Source organism: Coloeus monedula (genome assembly GCF_965178545.1).
Source record: "Coloeus monedula genome assembly, chromosome: Z".
In the NCBI taxonomy this organism is placed as follows: Eukaryota; Metazoa; Chordata; class Aves; order Passeriformes; family Corvidae; genus Coloeus; species Coloeus monedula.
In genome coordinates, this window is record NC_138822.1 from 844,761 (window position 1) to 868,198 (window position 23,438).

Here is a 23,438-nt window from a genome sequence, read left to right on the forward strand (position 1 = left end):
CACAAAATAGACCACAGAACAGTAGTAAAGCTGAACCGTTTTTTAAGTATTAATGATATATTCTTTGGAAGTCATCAGGGAAGTTGCTAACAGTGTTTTCCAGGTATTCGTGCTGTAAATTCACAGTCTGGGGGTTGTTTGCATCTTCTGTTCTCCCAGGCTCTCAGCTGGCAAATACTTGAACCTCTGCATAACCCAGCCAGGCACTTCATGGCATCACCTGCTTCCAGGTGAAGTCCTGGTCTGTCCAAGGCCTTTATGACAAAAGGGTAAAAAATGTAAAATCAGACGTGTGCCTCCATCACGAGCCATGGATTTGCTGTGCCCATATTTCCTTGCTCATGTTACCTCAAGAGATCCACAGTTGTTTGGTTTTTTTCTCTATCAACACCAGGAGCACAGTGTTGGGTTGATAAAAAACTGGTGTGGTTAAGGGGCTGTTTCCAGATGCATTGATCTGGAATGGCTGTTTTGGTTTTAATTATGGTGGGTGTGCATGGCTCTCATTAGCCCAAACAAGCCACGACAGTTTGGGGGAGAGATGTCTATGTTTTGTAAAGTTTCAAAAATCTGAAATGTGGGTTCAGGAAATTGCTTTGTAAAAGTAAAAGAATATGGAATGTACAAAGGGAGAAGGACTTTGTGAGTGTTAGATTGTTAAAATCTGCACAGTGCTGGCCTCTGTGCTCCTCTGCCAGCCTTGACACATGTTCAGCTCTGGTGGGAGCTGAGCCAGGTGAATGAAATTGATTATTCTTTCATGCTTCCCAAACCATCGAGTGTTATTTCTTACTGTAATTTTCTGCTATGTAGCTATAGAGATACATCACTTCTAAGTGCAGTATCGTAATATAATAATAGTAATTCTAGATGAGAGGCTTCAGATGCCTCCTTTTACATTTCATGTTTCTGTGCCCCTCTGCCTTACAAACAGTCAAGAATTAATCTTGTGAATTAAAGGGGAGGAAAAAAAGCCCAAATCCCCCTCTGTGATCTCAGCTCATCCTGGTCCCATTCCCTGCCCTGACCCGTTCCCACCTGGGATGTGTGCGGGTGGAATTGTGGCATTGCCCTACGCTGGTGTCTCTCTGGAGCTGGTCAAGCAGGCAGGGCTGACCTTTCTCTTCTGGCTGTTCCTAAATGAGTCCTTGGGCGAGGACCAGGCTGACGTGAGTGCTCTGCACTCGAGAGGTGTGTGAGAGATGATGCTGCTGCCACATCCTGCTGATGCCCTCAAGGGCACCCTTGTGCAGGCAAATGCCACTCACGTAACCCAGCAGGGCAGGATTGGCCCCTGCAGCAATTATTTTCGTTTCCCTCACCTCCTTTTGCCCGTCTCAAATTACCTGGGCTCCTGTCAGTGCCCAGCCTCCTGCTCCCTTTACACTCTGGGCTCGCTGCAGGCAGCAGGACATCCCTACCTCCAGCTCCAAGGTAACTACACATACATTGCTTTTCTAGCCTCAAACCATAGTATTTCAAATGCAAGGGTTATTAAAAACAAATTCAAAGCACCACAGGATGTGGTGTTAATTTGGTTAAATTTCTTGACTTGTGTAAGTACTTGGTGTAGGAAAGTTTGTGCCAGCCCCACTGTGCAGCTGCTTCAAATCATGGAATCACAGGATTATTAATACTGGAAAAGATCTCTAGGATCATAAAGCCCAGACCTTAATGCTGACCCTTAAGTAACAATTTCAGTTAGAGGAAGATAGACCCTTTGCAGATGTGTAACAAGTTCAGAGAAAATGTCTCTAATTACATGAGTTTTTTGTGATTTTGATTGTAGCTCTCTGCACTGCGAAGATGAGAGGTTTATACTGCAAAATAGCACCAGATTGGCTCAGAAGGGTGAGCAGTGCCTGCACCTTGACTGGGCTTTGGCAGGAGAATTTGGGCGTCTGGGTCTCACCTGGTCGGGTCTGACCAGCAAGACCTTCAGCTGACAGAAACCAAAAGTCATGGTGTTACCAAGGGGTTGTTCTCTGATCTGTGAAGAGTTACCGTGTCTTCTCTACTCATACGAATCTGGTCACAGGTTCATAGTCTGGATTTTTTTTTTTTTTTTCCTCCAAATTAGTAAGTTTTTATAACCATTCACTCTCCTCTGGAATTACAAGCAGGAAGAAACTGAAATGTGGTTGGTGTTTTTGGTGGAGATGTTCCACGCTGTGATTAAGCCACTGTCAGAACGATGTCTGCACTTGGTGCTGTTTCTGCGCTTTGGAGACTGCATCTCAAAACCCAGATGAGTCAAAAGGGTTTGAGTGATGCTGAGGGTGAGCAATGAAACTGGAAAAAATCACCTATATTGCTTTATGAGATTGGATGTTTTAACGTGTGTCTTAATTCTCTGAGCTGTAGGGTGATGCTGCAAACCAAGAGTGATGTAAACTGATTTCTGTGTGTCTAAAAATGGCCTCTGAGGCAAGCAGTGACTCATGGCAGTCGCTGCAGATGTTTCTGAGGCTCCAGAACCTTCCATGGACAGGCGGGGAAAACTTTCCACTGCCCTCTGTAGGCTTTAGCTCGAGCTAAGGATGGCTTAGAGGAATTACCTCTCAAGTATAAAAGGCCAGGCTCCGTGTCCCTGCACCACGTGAGGGCCCAGCTCAGCGCAGGGATCCTGTGGCTAAGGAGCTTTGTGGGGTAAGACGTGTGCACACATTCCCTGTGGGGCTGAGCCCGTGTGAACTTTAGCTGTGACTGTGCCATTCCTCCAAAATGTCACTCAGGATCACATGGGGCTGCAATTAATACCACCCATGACATGGCTCAAATATCTAATCTACTTCTATTTCTAGAAATGTCACTGTAACCCTTACACCTTCCTTCCCTCCGGGCAAGTGTGGAATACTGGATAACCAATACCTGTGTTAGAATGCACGCAGAGAAAGATGGAGCTGGAAACTTCCTCCTTAGAAGAAGTCAAGAAAGTGAAGAATTAACAGGAAAAGAATTTTTAATTTTTTTTTCTTAATATTAGAAGTAGTTTTGAAGTTGTCAGATTCCTGGGGTTCAAGCTGTGGTTACAAAGTGCCCCTCCACCAGTGACACCTACAATCCTTTGGGCTGTTCTTCAGACAGCACCAGATTTGCTGTAGTGACTTCATTTAAACCTTGGTGCTGGCCTTTGTCTCCATTTTTTGTGCATGGCAGGTGATACAGATAAGAAAATGCAGTTTAAAGCCCAAGATATGCTGCTGGCAGGACACGGGTGTCCTGAGGGCTGGTTACAGGTAGCTGAGCACGTCCTGGGGCAGAGCAGAGCAAGAAGGGCTGTGACCTCTAAGGCTGTGACCTTGTGGACACGTTGTGCTGATTCACTGGCCATGGCATATGGGAATCCTGCACTGGGAAAGGCAAGGCTGGTTTGATCCTGCACTGGCTCACCCTTTATGGTGCCAAGGGGGTGAAAATGAGGAGTGTGGAATGAGGAGCCCTTGGTTTTGCAGACACTGGAGGTCACCTGCTGTACTGTCTGTTACTCTGAGTCAGTGCTGCATTTGTACTCTGGACCCTGCAGACATGGCCCCACAGGAGGATTCCCGTGGAATTAACCAAAGCTGCTCATTATGGGACAAACCTGGTGCAGGGCAGTTGTTTATGGGACACTTGGCTGTGTGTTCCCCCCCTGTACAGCAGCGTTTGTGCCCTCTCTGAGAGGTGCCACAAGCACAGATGACCTTGGGGGTAAAACCGGACAGGAGCTGGTGCCAGTGAGAAAGGCCAGTCCCAAGGCACCGAGCTGTGCTCCACTCCCTGGCCTGGGGCCATCTCCCATCCTGGTGGTGTACAAAGACATCCTGACCAGTGTTATGAGGCAGCTAATCCGAGCACGAGCAGACTGAGGTGAAACGGGAAAATGTACAAGGCAAGCCGTGAAAGCATTTTGTGAAGCTCAAATACCCAAAAATGCCTTGCAGTGACCTTGACTAATAAGAGGAAAACAGAAACCCATCCCTTGCCTACAGGTGGAATCCCCTGTAGGAGACACAGCTGGTGCTGAATACGGGCTGGGACACGAAACCAGACCCTCCACCCGCAGCAGAGAGCTGTGGGCACTGCTGGGGCTGTGCCACCTGCACAGGGCAGGAGGACACACAGGCTGTGGGTGACAGCAGGGCAGCTCAGCCCTGACTGACACTGCCACAGCTCAGTTTGGGGCACATCTCTGAGTGTTTCTTACACAGTGGGACAAAATATCTGCATCCTTACGTTGTTCACGAGGAAGGTGCCTCTTAGTGTGCATACCCATTACACTGGGGAAAAGAGTTTTATTGCTACAGAGCGTTGTCTGAGTGACACATGCTTGAGGACTCGTGCCAGGAATCCTAAGAGTCTTGTTAAAAATCTGAAAAATGAAATCTTTAAGGTTTGTACCCCAAGAAAGGTGTCGTGTCTAATCACGTAGAAATCAGACCTCTCTTGGACAAATGACACAGTAAAAATCAGTTTAAGATTAGATGCATCTAATCCTGTCTAAAATAAAGCCTGAATTCTCATGTAGCTTGTGGTGGACTGAAAGAACTTGAAACTTGTGGAAGGTTGGTGCAATTAATGAACCACGTACCACACATAAACATTTAGGAAGAAATTGATAAATCAGAATCAAGACCCCTTTAAGAATATTTTGTCAGTGCCTTCAGAATGCCCAGCAGAGGAGAAAGCTCCTTTGCTTATGAGGAAGCATTCCAGTGTAAAGGGAAAACGAAAGTAAGAAAAAATGACGGGACTGATAGGGTTGCAGACAACCCCATGACAGAATCTGGCTCAGAAGAGTTTCTGTGTCTGTGCTGGCAGTACTGCCCTGCTGAGTGAGGAGTCTCCTGGTCTCTGGGGCTGTGTGGCTCGCCAGGGCCAGCACTGGCCCGCAGTGACCACGCTGTGGCCTCAGGGCTACTCTGGTCTCCGGCCACTCGGGCGCTCAGCGGAGAGGAGCTCTGCTCTGGCCTCAGAGCCCCCTCCGGGGTTGTGAGGCTGCTGAGCACCAAACAAAAGGGAAGGAGCTCAGGGCAGAGACAGAACATGATCTCTGAGTTTGAAATGTCATGAAAAGCTGATGTAGAGGCATGAAAAAAGAGCGAGTTATTAAGGAGGTGCATGTGGAACAAATAATGGGTAGAAATTTCTGCAACGAACTGTTAAAAGTAGTAACAAAGGCCATTGATTTAAACTGAACAGACATGCAGGCCAGGAATAAGAGTTTGGGTTGTTTTGGTGAGGTTTTTTTAACCTCAGGTTGATTAATCCTTAGAATTTATTTCTCTTCCCTTTTTTCATACTGTCTCTACATGGTTTTGAGCACAAAACAGATGCCTTCCTAAGGGAGGTGTTCTCCCCCCAGCACACCTGGTCAGCTCAGGCAAACACTCAATTCCTTCCCAAGGGTTAAAACTGATACCCTCAAAAATTCTTCTGATCTTGAAACAGTGTTCTTTCCCCGTCCCAGCTGCACTATGGCAGCACCACAGACACTCCCGAGAAAATTGATTTTCTGTCATGAGCACAGGGGAAGACACTCAGGGAACTCCTGCAAAAGAAAAACCTGCACTTTTTAGGCTGTGCAGTGGTTACATTACCTCGATGAAAGTGAAATCCTTGCAGTGGAGGCTTAGAGATGGTCTATGGCAAAACCTGAACCACAGCACGGTAATTCTAGAGTGCTCCTAGGAAAAACATACTCCTTTAATCAGAGGTAATGGTGGTGCAAACCTACTGTAGTGGCAGGCTGACAATTTCTGTGGGGGAAGAAGAGGTGAATCTATTAATGATATGAGGTCAGACTTGACAAAAAGCTTTGATGAGGATCTTTTCTTAGTTTGAGGCCGTTGCATTCAGACTCTTTCCAAATGAATCTTTTAAAAGGTTTGTTTTGAAGCAAAGCATTACTTAAAAATCATGTTATCTTTTGAAAGGCAAAATATGGAAAAAAACCCTCAAATGATATTGTTTCCTGTCCAATAAAATTCCTTGTTCGTTTTTTGCCCTCATTAAGTAAAAACTTTCTTTGCTAAGGTTGTACACCAGGTTTTTGAGCAGTCTTTTTGTGCTGCTTTGGTTGCACTGCCTGTGCTGCAGGACATTCATACCCAGGACTAGAGTCCACCCATGTGGCCAAAGCTGTGACTGAGTCAGGAGTCACAGCACTGTGATGGAAAGGATTACGCTCACTTTCCACAGCTCTCCAGATGCTGGCTGTCTTCTCTTAAGGCATTCCAACTTTCATGTTCCCCTAGACCCTTTGCATTCGATGGTCACAACTGATGGCAACTCCATGCTGCAGTCAGAAGGTTGTACCTTCCATTGTAGGAAGAGATGTGTAGTTAAGCACCATGGTTTTTTTTAAAAGAGGGAAACAAACCCTGTCTTACAATGGTTCATATTTTTTTTAGGTAGACAACCTGCACAGTCTGTGGCGTCTCCAGTGTGAGAGGCTTCTAGGAGCTGCCAGAGAAGTGTCTGTCAGGTAAAGCAGAGCCTGCCTGAGGGTCAGGGAAACCTTTCCTGAGATCCAGCAATGCCAGACTGTCCTGGGGATGAGCCTGCAGCCAGCTGCAGATAACACTGCCCACAGGGAAAAAACACTTGTGGCCTGGCACATGATAAAGCTGGCGATAAAGCTGGCCCTGCTTTGGGGATCAAAGCCCACCAAGGCATAGACAGGCAGAAATAAGGGTGAGGAGGGGTTCTCAGGCTCACTCAGCAGCAAAGCCACAACACCAACCATGGCACAAAGCCTGCACGCTCTGAGGCACCAAGAAGGTCTCTTTGCCTTTCCCCCAGGGTTCATCTCTTTCTTTTCCCAGGTGTTTAATTTCCCTTTCTGCTCACGGGTTCTGGTTTCTGTTTGCACCCTGTGCCCGAGGCAGCTCAGCAGACCTGGGGCAGGGGAGCACAGAACGCGCCTCACCCACGGGCTGGGCACACAGAGCCTCGGAGCCTCTGGGGGTTTCTGACAGGCCATGGTTACACTGCTGTGCCTCACAACTTCTTCCTAAACACACCCTGCACATGCTTCCAGTAATTCAATCAGATGTACAAACCATATTTGTCCCTTAAAGCCATGGAGGGTTCAGAAGCTCCCAAAAAATCCACGGTGGTAGAGGTGCTGATGAGTGCCTGGGGTTGTTTGTCATAATATCATCATCTGCAGTGGGATTGTGGTATGGCTGATAGTTTTCAGGACAGGTTTTTGACTGCCAGCCAATTCCTTGCAATGGTGAAACAGAACTATAAATACACAGAGCTATTGGGAAAACACACATGGTGTTTCACAGACATTTAGGTATAACAACAATAGTTCTGTGAAGATTAGTCACAAGGAAATATTTCCAGAGTGTAGGATGAGGTGCTATACTGTGAAAAGGCACAAGAGCCATCTGCTAAACACACAGAAAAGAAATCATCAGAAAAATCTCCATCAGAAACCTCTTATCTGATTTTTATTTATAGTCAAACACACTCGTACTGCATTTTGGGAGGGAGGATTCCTGTTGCAGTCACAAGAGCCTGTCCTGCAGCTCACCTAAATGAATTCATAGATTATGGGAGAATCTTTCAGTGAAAAAATACTGAAATTTCTGTCAAACAGTCATCACCTTTCTCTGAAAGTGGTGTTATATTAACTGGATATTGTGTTTCAAAGACATGGAGGAGACAGAATGAAAAGATTCCAGTAAAAAATTGCTGAAGCACAACCGAGGACATGAAACAAATGACTCCAAACTTGGAACACATCATGTTCCTCAGCTCACAGATGTGACATAGAAAGAAGACACTGGTTTGCAACATAAAAACATGCAAGCACCAAAGAAGTTGTTACCAAGTGAGAAGATAAAGATGCAGCATTGCATCTGTCTTTGGACAAGGGGGAAAAGACAAAGAAGTAAAGGGTTTGGCCCTAACTAACCCAGACCTACAAGAAAATTATTGGGAATTAGAACTCTTTGCTCACTAAAAATAAAATCAAACGCTTTGAGGAGTTTAGTGTAACCTCCAAAAGAATGGTGAAGAGATTGCATAAAAACATACTTGAGAAAACTTTTGGTAAAACAACTGAAACAGCAGATCCTCGAAGAAATGTCATGTTTTTCTGTAAATCTTCCATGCTCATCTCACAAAGGTGATTTACCAGAGTCCAGTTTTAAGAAAAAGCTTCTGTCGATGTCACAAACTGGAGTTTAGGTTCATAGAATTGTCCTTTACTTGGACAGGAGCTGTATGTCACCAACAACACTAACCCAAACCTGATTCTTGTAAGAAAAAACATGCATTGCCTCTTTCAGACTCCCACAGAAGATGCCATTTTCTTGCTCAGACTTAGACCCCGGCAGAACAAAACGGGACGAATACACGCCACACACCGCACCGTAAATCCCCACATTTCCCTGAACACACCGGACGAGCACGAGCTACTAATGGGGAAAAATGTCCTGTTCTGGGGGGCGAGCTGGGGGTGTTGCTGCAGTGCTGGTGCTGACCCTGGCTGTGCTCCTTGCAGAGAGAATGGCTGGCACCTTCTGCCGTCTCCTGGCCGGGCGTGCGGCCCCCGCGCTGTTGGCCGCCGCGAGCACGGGGGTGCTGGCCACGGGCTACCTGCTGGGCCAGCACAACGTCAGTGCTGCTGTGCAGGAGAAGAGGAAGCTCTTCCCGCCCAGGTAAGGAGGCAGCAGGGGCAGGGTGGGGAGGGAGCTGACCCCATCAGAGCAGCACAGTCCCCGTGTGTGCCGTCGCTGGGCTGCGTGGCACCAAACACAGCACCTTCGCCAACATCTCCACTTCTGGGCAGCACCAGTAATGGCCTGCAAGGGATGTGGATAATATCAACACTCACAAAAAAAAAAAAAAAAAACCAACCCAAACCAACCAAAACCAACACTGCTGAACAACAGGAAGCCTAAGATATGCCTCAAGTTTAGTAGTGTATCATTATATTTAACTCATCAGTGGCCAACAGCTTTGCAGGTCCACCTACTGGACCTGCTGGTGTATGGACTCTGCCACTGGGAAATCTGAAAGTATTTTCACCATGCAAGCAGTAATAATCTCCTGATTACTGCTGTACTGGAAATACTCCTAATTCTGTTACAAACTGGCAGGCTGATGGTTAGAAAGTAATTACAGGGCTTCTTCTCTGTAGATTGACTTGGCTGGCCAGACTTGCCAAAACTAATGTGGATAGGGATCTGACATCTTTTAATTTTATTAATTAAATAATTTGTAGTATGCTAGCTAAAATATATTCTTAGAGAAATACCAGAGTTGTGCATAAAGCAAATCACTACCAGTACAAGGTAGCTGAGGACTGACAGAGTTGCAGAGACCCCTTGCTCAAGCCTAATGTCTTTATTTTCCCTGGCTTCATACAGCCTGCAGCTTTCTGCAAATAACAATGCCATTAAACCAAACCCTGTATTTTACAAGAAGCACTGCCCAGCTGGCAGGTCAGACAGTCCCTCTGATGTCCATGAAGCTGTGAGAGCACCCAGGCTGCAAACAAAGAGCGCTTCTTCATCTAAACTTAAATGTCTATCTAGCTGAGCAATTCGATGCTGGGGCTCTTTCCTGCCTGACTCAGATGTCTCAGTGCCCTTTCAGATCTTGCTGGGCCCCATTTCCCTGATGGCCCCAGGCAGCACAAAGCACGGTGCAATGTGGGGCACATTCAGCACCAGAGCCTTCCTTCCTTCCTAAAATTCAACGCAGCATATAAACCAAGAATAATTACACTTTTAGCTTCACAAACCATCCGGGTCACTGTCCAGGGGACACAGTAATGCCTCGGGTTTCTCTCTCTGCAGTGCTGACTACCCCGACCTGCGCAAGCACAACAACTGCATGGCCGAGTGCCTGACGCCGGGCATCTACTCCCGCCTCAGGGACAAGATGACCCCCAACGGGTACACCCTGGACCAGTGCATCCAGACTGGGGTGGACAACCCCGGCCACCCCTTCATCAAGACGGTGGGCATGGTGGCTGGGGACGAAGAGTCCTACGAGGTAAGAGGATTCCACAGGACTGGCTGGGTCTGTGCTCATGGTGCTGTTCCTGTCGGATGAAGACAGATTCCCAGAACGGAGCATGTTCCCAAGACAAATTGTGTCCCAGAGGGTACACTGGGGGCAGGCTGGTGTTTTCCCTCCTTTTGCGCATTAGGAGAAGCAGGGACATGTGGTATTACTATAGGTGCCCCCTCTGCTGCAGCTGAAGGTAATAAAATGTACCCTCTTGGCAGCAGCTGCTACCTGCCTCCAGCAGCTGCCCTCCTTCCTACAACTAAACCTAATTTATGGAAAAACTGTCCAACTCTGAGACACACAAAATGAACATGATGTGGAAATCACATTGTGAATCAGCAGAGGCAGAAGCAAAGCAGACATATCTTCTGGGCAGTGCCAGACATCACTAAGCCACAGCCTTTGGATCACGAGGAAAACTGAAGGCAAACAGCATCAGGGTGGACAGTTCATTTAGCTCTGCAATGAGAAGAGGAAAACAGAAGAAAGTCCTTATTGTTATTGATCCCTGTGGTCTGCTTCCTTCATCCACCTGCAGTAGTGCCTGTTCCTGTGCAGCCTCCCCACAGTGTCCCAGTGAGCGTGGGCTGGATATCTGCCACTTCAGACTCTCAGCTCCTGGGTTTGGTGTGCCTGTCCAGGTGTGCACTGCTGCTCCCCGGCAGGGAGCTGTGCTGGGGCTCACTGTGGGCACAGCTGAGCCAAGTGGCTCTAACCAGGACTCTTCCCATGGCAGGGAACACTCAGGGTACTCCTGCATGACCTAGAACCTAGAGGCAAGTGGCTGGGGGGGCTCTGGAGTGTGTTCTGGTTGGCAGTACACCCCAAACCCCAGCCTGGGTGTTCAGTCCCTGTCTGTGGTAACTGCAGACAGGGCCTTCTGTCTGGAGCTGCTGCAAGGACGCATTCCTGTGATGCTGCAGACTCTCTCTATGTTCTCTTGACTCTGCAGGTGTTTGCTGAGATTTTTGACCCCGTCATTAAAGCGAGACATAATGGCTACGATCCACGGACAATGAAGCATCACACGGACCTGGATGCATCCAAGGTAGGACTGAAACAAAACAATGCCACAAGAAAGGCTCTGAGCTGCTTATTCCAATGATGATGCTGTATGCAACAGTACTTTTACTTTTCTAGATCCAACTGTGAAGACCCAATTTTATGTTTAAGGAAAATGGGATGCCAGTCATGGCCCTGTCAGCTGCAGCCCTTGTTCTCAGCAGGGAATAAGTGCCAGCTGTACCAAGCATTTGGGACACAGCCTCACTGGGCACCTGGGTCTGTTCATGAGCTTAGAGAACACAGAATCATCAGAAAATGGTTTGGGCTGTATGGGATCCTAAAGCCCATCTCATTCCCACCCCCTGCCATGGGCAGGGACACCTTCCACTGTCCCAGGCTGCTCCCAGACCCGTCCAACCTGGCCTTGGACACTTCCAGGGATCCAAGGGCAGCCAGAGCTTCTCTGTACTCCTCCCAGGATACCTGTCCTTGCTTCCACCCTCTGTAGATTTCCTGTTTGCGTCTGAGCTTGTTCAGGAGCTCCTTGCTCATCTACACAGGCATCCTGATGTTTTTTCCTGGTGTCCTCTTTGTTGGGATGCATCACTCCTGAGCTTGGAGGGGTTGATCCATGAATATTACCCAGCTCCTTGGGCCCCTGTTCCCTCCAGGGATTTACCCCATGCTGCTTGGCCAAGCAGATCCCTGGAGAGGCTGAGGTCTGCTCTCCCACACTCCAGTTAGTGATCTTGCACTCCAGCTGGTCACTGCTTTAAAGGATGACACCCCCCCCCTCATCTCCCCTGCCTGCCTTCCCAGGAAGCCTGTATCCTTCCACTCCAAGTCACAGGAATGTCCCTCCACATCCCCATGATGCCAGTGAGGTGGCACATCTGACCCCTCCTGCTTATTGCCCATGCTATGGTGTGTTTGTATAGAGACATTTCAGCTGGGCCTCCAATGAAGCCACCCATTCTCTGGTGTGGAGGAATTCCTTGGGCTGGAATTCCTCGGGCTGGAATTCCTCAGATTAACAAGGGTCTAAGGCATGCAATGAAAGCAGGAGTTGAATCCAGTACCCCGACATCCATAGGGTCAAACTTTATGTGCAGTTCAGTACTTCCTTCATAGTTCAGCAACGCTGTGCTCATTTTGAGCTTCCCTCTTCCAAAGGATTTCCTTACCTGGCCCTCTGCCTCTGCCCATATCCCTATTTTCCAAAAGCCACGTGGACTCCACATTTGGGGACCATGCAGGACCAGCTGGTCACTCCAACATGTTACGTTCAGCCAGAGAAAGGTGTTGGTCCTGAAAACAACTCCTGGTGCCCGAAGCTCTTGAAGGGCTCCCGCTGTCCTGAGCGGAGAGGATGCCGGGGGCTGGGCAGAGAGAAGCCCCTCTTTGTGCACGACGGGATTTGGGTTGTAGAGGCGGACTGAAGGTGAGCACTGAGCCCTGTCTCCCCGCAGATCACCCACGGCCAGTTCGATGAGCGCTACGTGCTCTCGTCCCGGGTGCGCACCGGGCGCAGCATCCGCGGGCTCAGCCTGCCGCCCGCCTGCACCCGCGCCGAGCGCAGGGAGGTCGAGAACGTCGTGGTCACCGCGCTGTCCGGCCTGCGGGGGGACCTGTCCGGCAAGTACTACAGCCTGACCAGCATGACCGAGCGCGAGCAGCAGCAGCTGATCGATGTAAGTATTACCGCAGGCCTAGGCCCTAGGGTGTATCACCGTGTCCCGCAGCCGTAGGGAGGAGGAGGAGGAGAAGATCCAGCAGGCAGGAACTGTGCAGCAAGATTGATCTATTTAATTATTTTACAAACTCTTTTATAGACCTTTTTCTTCATAGTCTAATCGGACAAAGGACCAGCCACCCCTTGGGGGTGATTGGTCAAAATCCTAAAACATCCATTATCAAAATATTTTCTACTATACCATAAACAAGACTTTCCAAGGTTGCAGGTGGCTTGGTTGTTTACATTCCCTGCTACCTCTTCCGTGAGAGAGAAAAGTCTCTCACGGACTTAGAAAATAACAAGAAGATCCTCACTAACAGCGTTTTTGTACCTACAATGTAAGTCCCGCTCCGCGCCCGCAGCGCCTTCGCCGCCTCTCCTTTAGCTTAATCATCACCTTCCTCGGGGGCACACGCTTCCCTGCAGAGCCAAGCAGGATAACCACACAATTAACCTGTACTTAATGGCCTGTCGATATCTTTAATGGGACAGCAAACTGCCCAGGGTCTGTATTTCTGTTAAGGACATCACTGTGCAGGTCTGAAGCGTGGATTTATATTCCAGAGAGCAAGACCTGTGTCAAAGCAAACACACATGGCTGCTGTCACCTCTTTGGACAAGTATCGAGGTAAATTCAGGACCTTTCCTTGGTCATTTCCTTGAGCAAAGATTGATTCTTTCTATAGTAATAAACATTCTAACTTAAACTATTACACTGAGATAGGCATCACATGGTATTTGTATTCCGTACTGTGAGGGTGGGGGGCTTTGCCTATGATTGCTTGACATCAAAATGACACTAATTCTAATTTCCCCAAATTTGGCTGTCATTTCATTAGTGAAGACTGCGCTAATTCTAATCTCCCAAAAGTGGCCATAGCCAATTGCACCCAGGTGACCTTTTCCCAGTCCTGTCGTTGTGTTTAAGGAATTGAAGGATCAGGCCCATAACGAGAGTTTTCATTGTCACACAGATGGAAACACAAGGATTTTCATCATGGATTTTGTCACAGCATGTGACATATCAAACAAAGCTTGAATGGGCATTTTAAATATCCAAAGGAATGGCTGTACCCTCTTAGCTATATTCATGGCACATTGTTCCATAACATCAACCAAAGGGGAGCTGATGAAGTAACGTAACTATTTATAACCCTGGAACTAGGTGTCACAGTCGGGATTAACCAGGAGTTAAGAATTTGTGTAAGGTCAGTAACTTTTTAAATTGAATGTCCTTGGGAATATGTTTATTGACAGGATGTTGATGACCTATTGCAGGTTTTCTTTTCAGCAGGAGACAGCCCCTCAGAAAGCACAGATTGAAATAGGAGTATGGAAAATGTAACTCCTTCATGGTTTAAGGCTAAATCCTGTGGGTGGTGGAATAGGCTTCAGCGATTCAGCATTTTATCTTGTTTGGTTTGGTTTCATAGTTGAAAATGCAAAGTTGTAGAAATCAGACACTGGCATTGTAACCTGAGATTCATTCCTTACCTCACAACACTGCTCACCCCCTCCAGTAATTCAGGACCTTGCACCTCTGTGGGATCAGGCTTTCTGCCAGCTTTTAAAAGGCACCATCTGAGCTCAGTAAGATCAAAGTTTATTTCAGTGAGATAAATCAGTGCTACTTGAATTGCATTCAGCACAGAAGGCATTTGGTGTTTTGCAGATTTGGGCCATATGCTCAGGAGAAAAACTAATAGCTCTTTTCTTGCTAAAAGGAGAATTTTTCTTTCAAGAAAAGTGTCAAGTGGAGCAAGCTGAGGAGGGAAATTTTGTGTCCCTTTGAAGAACAAAGACAACTCTATACCTTTTCTTCCTGCATGGCTGGAGTTCTGGCTCCACTGTGTCCATTACAAAGTATTCAAAGATGAAAACCTAAGTGAAATGAAGAATATAATAATAATTATTGCATTCTTCATTAAAGGAAAAATGAAGTAAAGCACATGAATGTGTCTACCACGTCATATGCTCTCTGGATAGATTGCCTCAATATTTTTACTTAAGCCCTAGGTTTAAAAAAAAAAAAAGAATAAAACCAACAACACTCCCAGCAACCCCCCCCCGCCCCAACATTCAATGTAGCAGTGTCCAAGGAATTAAGAACTAACAGTTTGTTGGCATACACATGAAAATCAATAATAAAATACTTATTGTCTTAGGGGAAAAAAAAAAACCCAAAACCAATTAATTTTTTTAAATGTAAACTAACAGGCATGGGGCAAGTTGGTGGCACAGCAAGTGCTACATTTATTAAGTCACAAATAGCAGGTCTGTTAAGGAACAGACCAAGCTGGTGATTCCAAAAGGTTGAGATTAGCACTGATTTAATTCCTGCCTTGAGTTCATGCTCAGAATAAATATCTAAATCTCCATGCTGGAGAAGTATATTTTCAGAACTAGCATTTTTTATTATGATCTTTTTTAATCTTTAAGAACTCATTGTCTTCTCCTACGCTGGAATATGTCTGAATGCAGAGAAGATCTGGAGCCAGGTCCTCAAGAGCACCCTTTGGTGTGTCCACATGGATTTAGGCCCCACTTCCCATCCCTCCTTACATTAGAAAAATGGTTTTGGCAGAACATATCAGTGAGACTCTGCAAGACTTATGAAAATCACCTGGGTAAAGAGCTTTTAGTTTCCAGGCAGAGGGACCAGGTTCCCAGGCTGTACTGTGTGATTTGCTTGTGCTTCCACTGCCTTCACAAAAAATGTATTGGACAACATTACACTGCTTCCTGGATAAACTGGAATTTTGTTTTGTTTTCTCTCCCTCTCTGTCTGTCTGTCTCCCTTTGGCCCCGTTTTGGTGCCCAGGATCACTTTCTCTTTGACAAGCCAGTGTCCCCTTTGCTAACGTGTGCTGGGATGGCACGTGACTGGCCGGACGCCAGAGGAATCTGGTATGTTGTGAGATCTGCAGAGTCCTGTGCCCTGCTTAAAGATTGTCTTACCAACCTCCTTGCTTGTCCTAACCCTGCAGCCATTCTGGTCCCACGCTCACAGTATGTCCAGTTTGCTTTAAAAAGAAAAATGTTTTAACTCCCAGGGCTGAAAGCAACCTTTTCCTTCCAAATGAGCTGGATGAAAAGGAGACAGGGAAGTTGAATTTCCTGCTTTGTTCTAGGTCTGTTCTTACAGTCACACCTCACTTGATGTACTTTGGGCCCAAATACAATATTTTCTGTGGAGATAAAGGGTAACAAGCTCTGAGATGAGTGCCCAAACCAGCAAGAGAGGAGGGGGCAGCTGTGCAGTGCACAGCATCTGCATCCACCCTGCTGCACTGGTAGGCATTGCCAGGTGCTTTAATGCTGAAACAACAGGCAAAAAGAATTCTGAGGAATTACCTAGTGTGAAACCTGATCACCTAGGAAACCCAGTGACCTGCTGGAAAACTGTGAGGATTTTTTCATTTCAACAAACTTCCTATTAGATTCAACAAGGTGCAGATTGTTTGGTCCCCATCTAAGTCTGAGGAAAAGGATAAAGCTTGAGGGACCTTTGTTCCTCATTCATTGCCTCTACAAACAAACAGAAGTACGAAGAGCATATTACAATCCAGGGATCTCCTGAATAAAATAGACCTAGGTTTTGGCTCCTTTTACATGTGAAATATCAGGCAAACGGGAAAAAAAAATTAGTGTGATTGGAATGTACTTCTGTAAGCTACTTCTTGAAAAGCTTCCTTTCTCTTGCAAAAACATGCTGTCAAAAATTGTGCATATTCTGGAAATCATTTTGCTTTTGATGATTTAGATCCTGTCCTTGTTATGGGCTGCAGAACCATTTCCACCACAGCACCATCAGCAATGGCACACTTTAAATGCATGGTCCTGAAAGCAGTGGGAACACTTGTATAACCAAAAGGGGGAGGTGAGTTAGGCCAAATTCAGACTATTTATAAAACCCTCCCTCAGCATTTGTATGTGACTGAGGAGGAGGTGACTGGACCTTGCCTGACCCCAATGTCAGGGCACAGGATGTTTACACCTGCTCAGCATTGCACTGTTCAGCTCCAACTGCAAAAAGAAAAAGGAGACGCAGTAAAAGACCAGCTGAAAGTCAGGCTCTCAGTGATCTTGAACTTTCACTTTCATGTGTCTTAAACCTGGTGATGTTTCACTGTTGGCACAAATGAGTCTGATCCCATCAATCACCTTCTATATGCTGTAGAAAGGCAGCAGTAGGAGACTGGCCAAGAGAAGACAAAGCCAGGAAAAGTGACCCAGCACTTCACAAAGCCAGCCCTGATTGTCTGTTTGAAGCAGGAGTGGGTTTTCAGGGGTTCTGTCCTTACTGACACAGCAGGGTCACTGAGGGGTCCCAGACATATCCCTTGAGGGATGCAGACACCCAGTGCTGCCAGGGACACAGCGGGAACTGGGGTTTGAGATAGGGGAGAACAAAACCCTGAGCACACTTTACTTGGCTCCCAGCAGCATGTAAGTGTTTGGGTTTTCCAAGAGCAATAGAACCCTTCCCTGGGACAGAGGGTGCAGAGCTTGGCTCCTCCCTTGGCTGTGCCCTCCTGATGGAGGACCACATGTTTTCCTTGCCTAGCACCACAGCGGGATGATGTGACCACAAAACTTTCCTCACACTGTGCCCAAGAGACCCTGTAATGCCACAAGGCATGAGGGACCCAGTGGTGGAATCAGCTCCAATCCTTCACTGGAGACAACAGTTTTATTATGACATGTTTAACACCTCTAGTGCTCAGAGAGACTGTGGTAAACTGAGGATGCTGAGAGTTATTTCTCAGGGCTTGCTTTTTAAAAGATTTTTTTTTTTGCCCCTCTTGACTAGGCACAACAATGAGAAGACATTTCTCATTTGGATTAATGAAGAGGACCACACCAGGGTGATCTCCATGGAGAAGGGTGGCAACATGAAACGTGTCTTCGAAAGATTCTGCCGTGGATTAAAAGAGGTACTGTCTCAATGAGTTTATTATTCCTGTTTGTTCACTGTTGTCACCCCTGCTTACTGTGGTTCACACTGAGCTGACATCTCCGGGAGCAATGAAATGAAGTCACATCAGTCCACACAACAACCCACATTAACACAGCTAAAGCAGGAAACACGAGCAGATTGCAAGCTGAGTTGTAGGGAAAAATAAATAAATATACTATATTTTTTTGCTATTTTGTGCCTGCAGACTGTGGGAATTAATAAATGAAGCATTTCATTTGGATTGTTTGATTTGCTTGAAAGAAGACTTTATTGGGCCCTCCTGGTTCTCATTCCTGAAGCTAGGAGCAGAGTGCAGCCTGCTGAGGTTGTGCACAGGTCTCAGGGCCTAGCACCCACTATTTTGGGGAGATATGGGGGTTTGTGATTTAAATACTAAGAACTGATCGCTAGGGCTCCTGGATTTTATGTTGGTCTAGCTAATCACAATGCTAACAAAGAAAGGCTTCCTGAGACAGGGTGTGGTTTAAAACAGTTTTGCCCAGACAGTCCAGGTGACTCAGGTTGGGTCTGGGCCCAGTGCAGCCCTCTGACCTGCTCTGGCACAAAAAAAAGTTGACTTACGAGAGAAAGAGAACTTTATTGTGCCCCACAGGTAATGTCAAGGAACCCTGGAATGGTTTGGGTTAGGGTTATGGTTTGCACTGGGCTTTGAGGCACAGAAAAACAGTCATCTGATTTATGATCCATTGGCATCAAGGTGGTTACTGAGAGTTTGCAGGGTGGGTTTCCACCTGGAAACCTGTGAGACTGTGCAGTGCACAGGTGACACAGCTCCCAGGTGTTGTTGCCAGCTTTGCCTCTGCTGCTGAGCTGAGCTCATGTCAACCTGTGGACGTGGACACGGAAAGTGCTGGGGCAGCTTTGGGAGCTGTGACCACAGCAGGTGTCTGGGGCAGCAAATCAGATCTAGTTTCCCACCACCAGTTGTGTTATCCTCACAAGATACAGAAGTGATCTTAGGAGAGTCATTTATCCTGTATCCTTCTGCAGACCTGACGTATTCAGCTGCATTTCTAGGGGTCCTGTGGGCATGAGCTGGTTTATGTATCCAGCTCTCCTCAGGGAGAGACAAGAACTGAACTGAAATTGTATTGGGTTTGCACAAGCAAGTCTGAGAAGCACAGATGAGAGAACAGTCGCAGGTTATTCAAAGGGCAACAGACCCTTGTGATTTTCCTGAAGATAATTATTTCACTCTCCTGTTAATTTTGGTCAGAGACCTACTGATGAGAAGTCTTATCTACAAGCTGTGTTGTCTGCTTATAATGGAAGCCTGGCATTTAGAGACCAGGAGCCCTCTTCAAGGAATCATGACATCAGCTAGAAAACTACACAAAAATCAGGTTCAGCTCCCTCTGTTTGCTTCGTCGTGTTTGAGTCCTTTGGGGTCCTATGTTGCAAACACTTCAAAATTACTGAGTTAGAAACAAATGGCAAAAGCCACAACTCTTAAGCGAGGATGTGGCTCCATGGGCCAAGGCTTTACAGAAACAACACAAGAGGGAGTTTTGTGATGAAGTGACAAAGAGTCTGAAAGATAGTGGTCGTGAGAAGATGGTGAAGAAATCCTTCTGGTACCTGATGTCTGCAAACATTCGTATCACACCTAGACCACACCGCACCCAGGTGTAAATTCCTGCCACTCTACTGGTATCTTAAAATAGGACACCTGTATATGCTGCCCTTTCTGTTTTGTTTCTGTCTGGCCACGCCAGGTGGAGCGGCTGATCAAGGAGCGGGGCTGGGAGTTCATGTGGAACGAGCGTCTCGGGTACGTGCTGACCTGTCCCTCCAACCTGGGCACGGGGCTGCGCGCCGGAGTCCACGTCAAGCTGCCCAGGCTCAGCAAGGTACACACGGCGCTGAAACGTGGCAAAAGTCAGCTCTCCTGGTGTGTAAAGGAGCAGAGGAAAAATGACAGCTTACGGCAACTGCAGGGATGTGTGTAGCAAGGTCCCGGGGGTAGTGCGCAGCTAGGCGAGCACGCTTTAATTCTGCAAATTGCTGTATTTGTTGTGGAAATCAATCTGCTTCGCGGGAAGCCACGAAGATGTGCTGTGATCGAAGCAGTGACAAAACTCTGCACCTCTGCCTGTCATATATACCATACACGCAGTGAAAGGCAGTAAGCTCAAAGCTGTTTCTCCTGACAGGACCCCAGGTTTTCCAAAATCCTGGAGAACCTGCGCCTGCAGAAGCGTGGCACCGGCGGGGTGGACACGGCGGCTGTGGCCGACGTCTACGACATCTCCAACCTGGACCGCATCGGTCGCTCAGAGGTAAACTGATCTTTTTAGGGGGGTTTTCTGAGTTTTCCCCTGGCTTTTTAGCTGAGATCTGTACAGACGGGAGTCAGTTTCCCTCTGCTGACCTCAGTGGATCCACAGCAGTTTTTACTCACGGTGAATCTGGCCCAGTGGAGATGCTCACTGAAAGAAAAACTGTTAAAATGCATGAAGTGCTTGATGAATACTCCTGTTACGGCGGTGAAAAAACCCAACCCTGAGCAAATGTGCTGAGGATCTCCTTGAGGGCATGCAGGTGCTGCAAGGAAGCAGGCATGGAGTCCTAACCCACGAAGGGTATCAGGCACTAAAGCAAGACTTGGTGTAGGGTGTCACGTTCCTTTCACTACCGAGTCACACACTTGCTCCACGGCTGCACAGCAGCACAAGGCTTCCACTCTGCAGTAACTGAGGAGCTGGGGCCATTTCCACGTCCTGTGTGCCTCTCAGCAGAGGACACAAGAGAGCTGGGTTTAAATCACAGTTAGATTTAAATCAGGGCAAAGATTTCACAGTCAGTCCTGAGCCTCCCCTGTAGGGCACAGCCCGCAGAGAGATGGGTTCCCCTCAGACGTGTGCTGCAACGCCATTTCAGTGAGAAGGAACATTTGCTGTGCCAGAGCGTGGAAATGACCCTGCAGCCTGGAGCTGCTGCTGCCCTCCTGGGAGCCCGGGTCCCACACCTCATTCCAGCTTCACGTTCAACTATTTTATAAGGCAGGGCAGCTCCTAAGAGCAAGGCTAACGAGGATGGGGGAGAAGCAGCCATGCCCAGGAGCTGCAGCCTCCTCTCACAGTCAAACCCCGAGGCTGTGGCAGTTTGGATGTGGATGCAGTCTGGCCCCGGTGTTGCAGCCCAAGACCTGGGGCCAGCCTGATTCTAGGTAGTTTTTCATAATAGAAATATAACCCTGGGATAATGCACCTGGTGACAGCAAAATTAACCCAGCCCACAGTGCCTTCCCTTCCTGGCTCATCTGCCACTGGAGCTCAGCCAGGTGTCCTGTGCTTTCTGATCCAGACGTGCCTTTGAATGCCCCACAGCCACAGACAGAGGTCTGGACACTTTAAATATTGAAGTTTGATGCAGGCACCTGTGTTCCTTGGGATCTAGAATGAAGTAAGTAACAGGGAACAAAATAAATAAGTGTGAAATACTATTAAGCTGCTTTATTTGCCAAAACAGCCTGTGAAAAAGACATCTATTAATACCTGACACATCATCATGTGTGCTTTATATTAAAGTAACAATAATAAAAGAGGATTACACGGCATGATTAATTAAGCCCTACTGACAGACAGCCTAAGCCTACAAATTTTTGCTTATATAAAGACTTCCACTGAAGTCAGTGATGCCTCTTACAGCAAGGATCCAAAGGACTAAGGCAACAAAAAAGACACAGGCCCTACCTTGGAGATTCTGAAATCTAAATAAGAGAAGACATACTCAGGGGATAAGAAAAGTTTTATTATAAGATAAGTTTTATTCAGTAAATAATTAAATAAATTCCATTACGTGGTAAATGTGTTTGCAGAACTGAATTATGTTCCCAAAGGTGCAAGATAAAACTGCATTTTTGCTGTTTCAGTTACTGGTCAATGCAAACTTAATATGAAATTCATTTTCTTATGGAGACTGCAAATTCAGACCTCTGAATTCCCAACACAGCTGGTCTGTAAAGGACAATGAAATAAACTGCTAAGCCACTGAGATGCTTTATAGTAAACACAAATCCCTTGAAAATCAGCAACTGTCACACTAAAGAGACAATGGGATTTAGTCTTTGCACTTGGTTTTAACAAGCCAGTCATTTAAGGTTGCTAATGAACCATTTCATGGAGATTCAGAAGTATCAGCTTTATCTCGCTGGCTCACAGTGCCACAGGGCGTGTGGTCCTCACATGTCACCTGTCTGCTGGGGACAAGGCCCCTTGTATTCTCCAGCAATTTTGAAGCAGGTTATGGAGACACCACCACCCTCCCCCGCCATACAGAATTACAAATTCTGGTGTTGCTCCGGGCCTGGAGCGAATCCCACCCGTGGCAGTGTCACTCAGGAGCTGGGAACAAAGGAGTGCTGGGTGCTGCAGAGCCAGCATGGGTCCAGAGCTGTGTGTGCTGGGCCTGGCAGAAGCCTCAGCACAGCCTGGCAGGACGGGCAGGGTGCTCCTACGGCTGAGGGACCATCCCAGCAGGGCCATGGCTGTCTGCAGGGGAAGGACACAGCTGTGCTCTGATGAGCTTTCTCAGGCACTGAAAATGTCCCTGGCTGTCCTGCCATCCTCCCAGTCCCAGCCATGTCAAGGACACCCACCCTGTGCCTCCAGCAGCATTCAGGGCTGGTGTGAACCAAGGAAGCAAGCCTCCTTCTTGCTCTCCTTGCACCAGCATCCCTCCCAATTCATTTCCATGTCTCTGTGCTCACACAAATGTTCCTGCACACATGGTGTGTTTTGGGCTTGGGAGCTGGGGAGACACAGCAAGAACTTTAGTGCTTCATCAAGCACTGCCTGGCTGTGCTGAGCACTCACAGCACAGCTGCTCTGTGTTCTCACCCTCGTGCAGTGTGGGGAATGCTCTGTGCCAGGCATCGCTGCTCAGCAACACCTGGGGGAGCACCCTGCACCCTTTCGGGTCTCTCAGCTTCTGCCTGAACACTTTATATAGGGACTTTCTCCTGGTTGGTTTGTTCCTGAGGGAGCAGTTTGGTGGAGATAACTTCAGGGACCTACTTGAACGTTTCTGCTGCTGCTGGTCTGAGCTCAGGGCAAACAGAAGAAGGGAAATACTGTGGCTTCGCAGAACCCTGTGCCAAAGGGGGTGTGATGTCTGTGATGCTCCTCACTTACAGCTTTGCCTGCTTTTGTGACAGCACAAGCCAACTTCCCACTCTTCTATTGACAGATGAGCTAAACCTGTTACTACAATTTTCTTGTTGTTGTAGGTGGAGCTAGTCCAGATTGTCATCGATGGGGTCAATTACCTCGTCGACTGCGAGAAGAAACTGGAAAGAGGCCAAGACATCAAGGTGCCACCCCCCCTGCCTCAGTTTAGCAGGAGATGAAGTTGCTGCTGATGGCCGCAGCTGAGAGTAAACGTGGCTGCCACTCTGATGGAAAGGCACCCCCATACATCTCTGTATAAATAAAACACCACCTGATACCTGAGGTCTCCTGGCTGCACTGGCACAAACTGCTCTGGGGGCAGCTTTACTGGGGTGCACCCATACAACCACCTTGGGATGCTTCCCTTTCTTGGTTGGTGATAAGAAAAGTACCACTTCAGCTGTGCAAAAAGCACAAATCTCTAATTCTATGCAGCACCTGAATTTCTGGGCATATATGTGATGTCTCCTATAAGCATCCTGCTCATTTCTGCCCTGTGTCCTTGGGCTGCAGCAAAAGGGCCCAA

At 47.4% G+C, this 23,438-nt stretch overlaps 1 protein-coding gene across 1 annotated transcript; it reads left to right on the forward strand.

Moving 5' to 3' along the window:
- Window positions 1-1,351: 1,351 nt before the first annotated feature.
- CKMT2 (creatine kinase, mitochondrial 2) lies at window positions 1,352-23,194 on the forward strand. The gene is made up of 11 exons (XM_082301529.1): window positions 1,352-1,434; window positions 6,396-6,469; window positions 8,504-8,660; window positions 9,804-10,002; window positions 10,973-11,068; window positions 12,495-12,716; window positions 15,582-15,667; window positions 17,574-17,697; window positions 19,457-19,591; window positions 19,895-20,020; window positions 22,972-23,194. Exons 3-11 carry the CDS (start codon window positions 8,509-8,511, stop codon window positions 23,089-23,091), a joined length of 1,260 nt encoding a protein of 419 aa, XP_082157655.1. The 5' UTR covers window positions 1,352-1,434; window positions 6,396-6,469; window positions 8,504-8,508; the 3' UTR covers window positions 23,092-23,194.
- The last annotated feature ends 244 nt before the right edge of the window (window positions 23,195-23,438 follow it).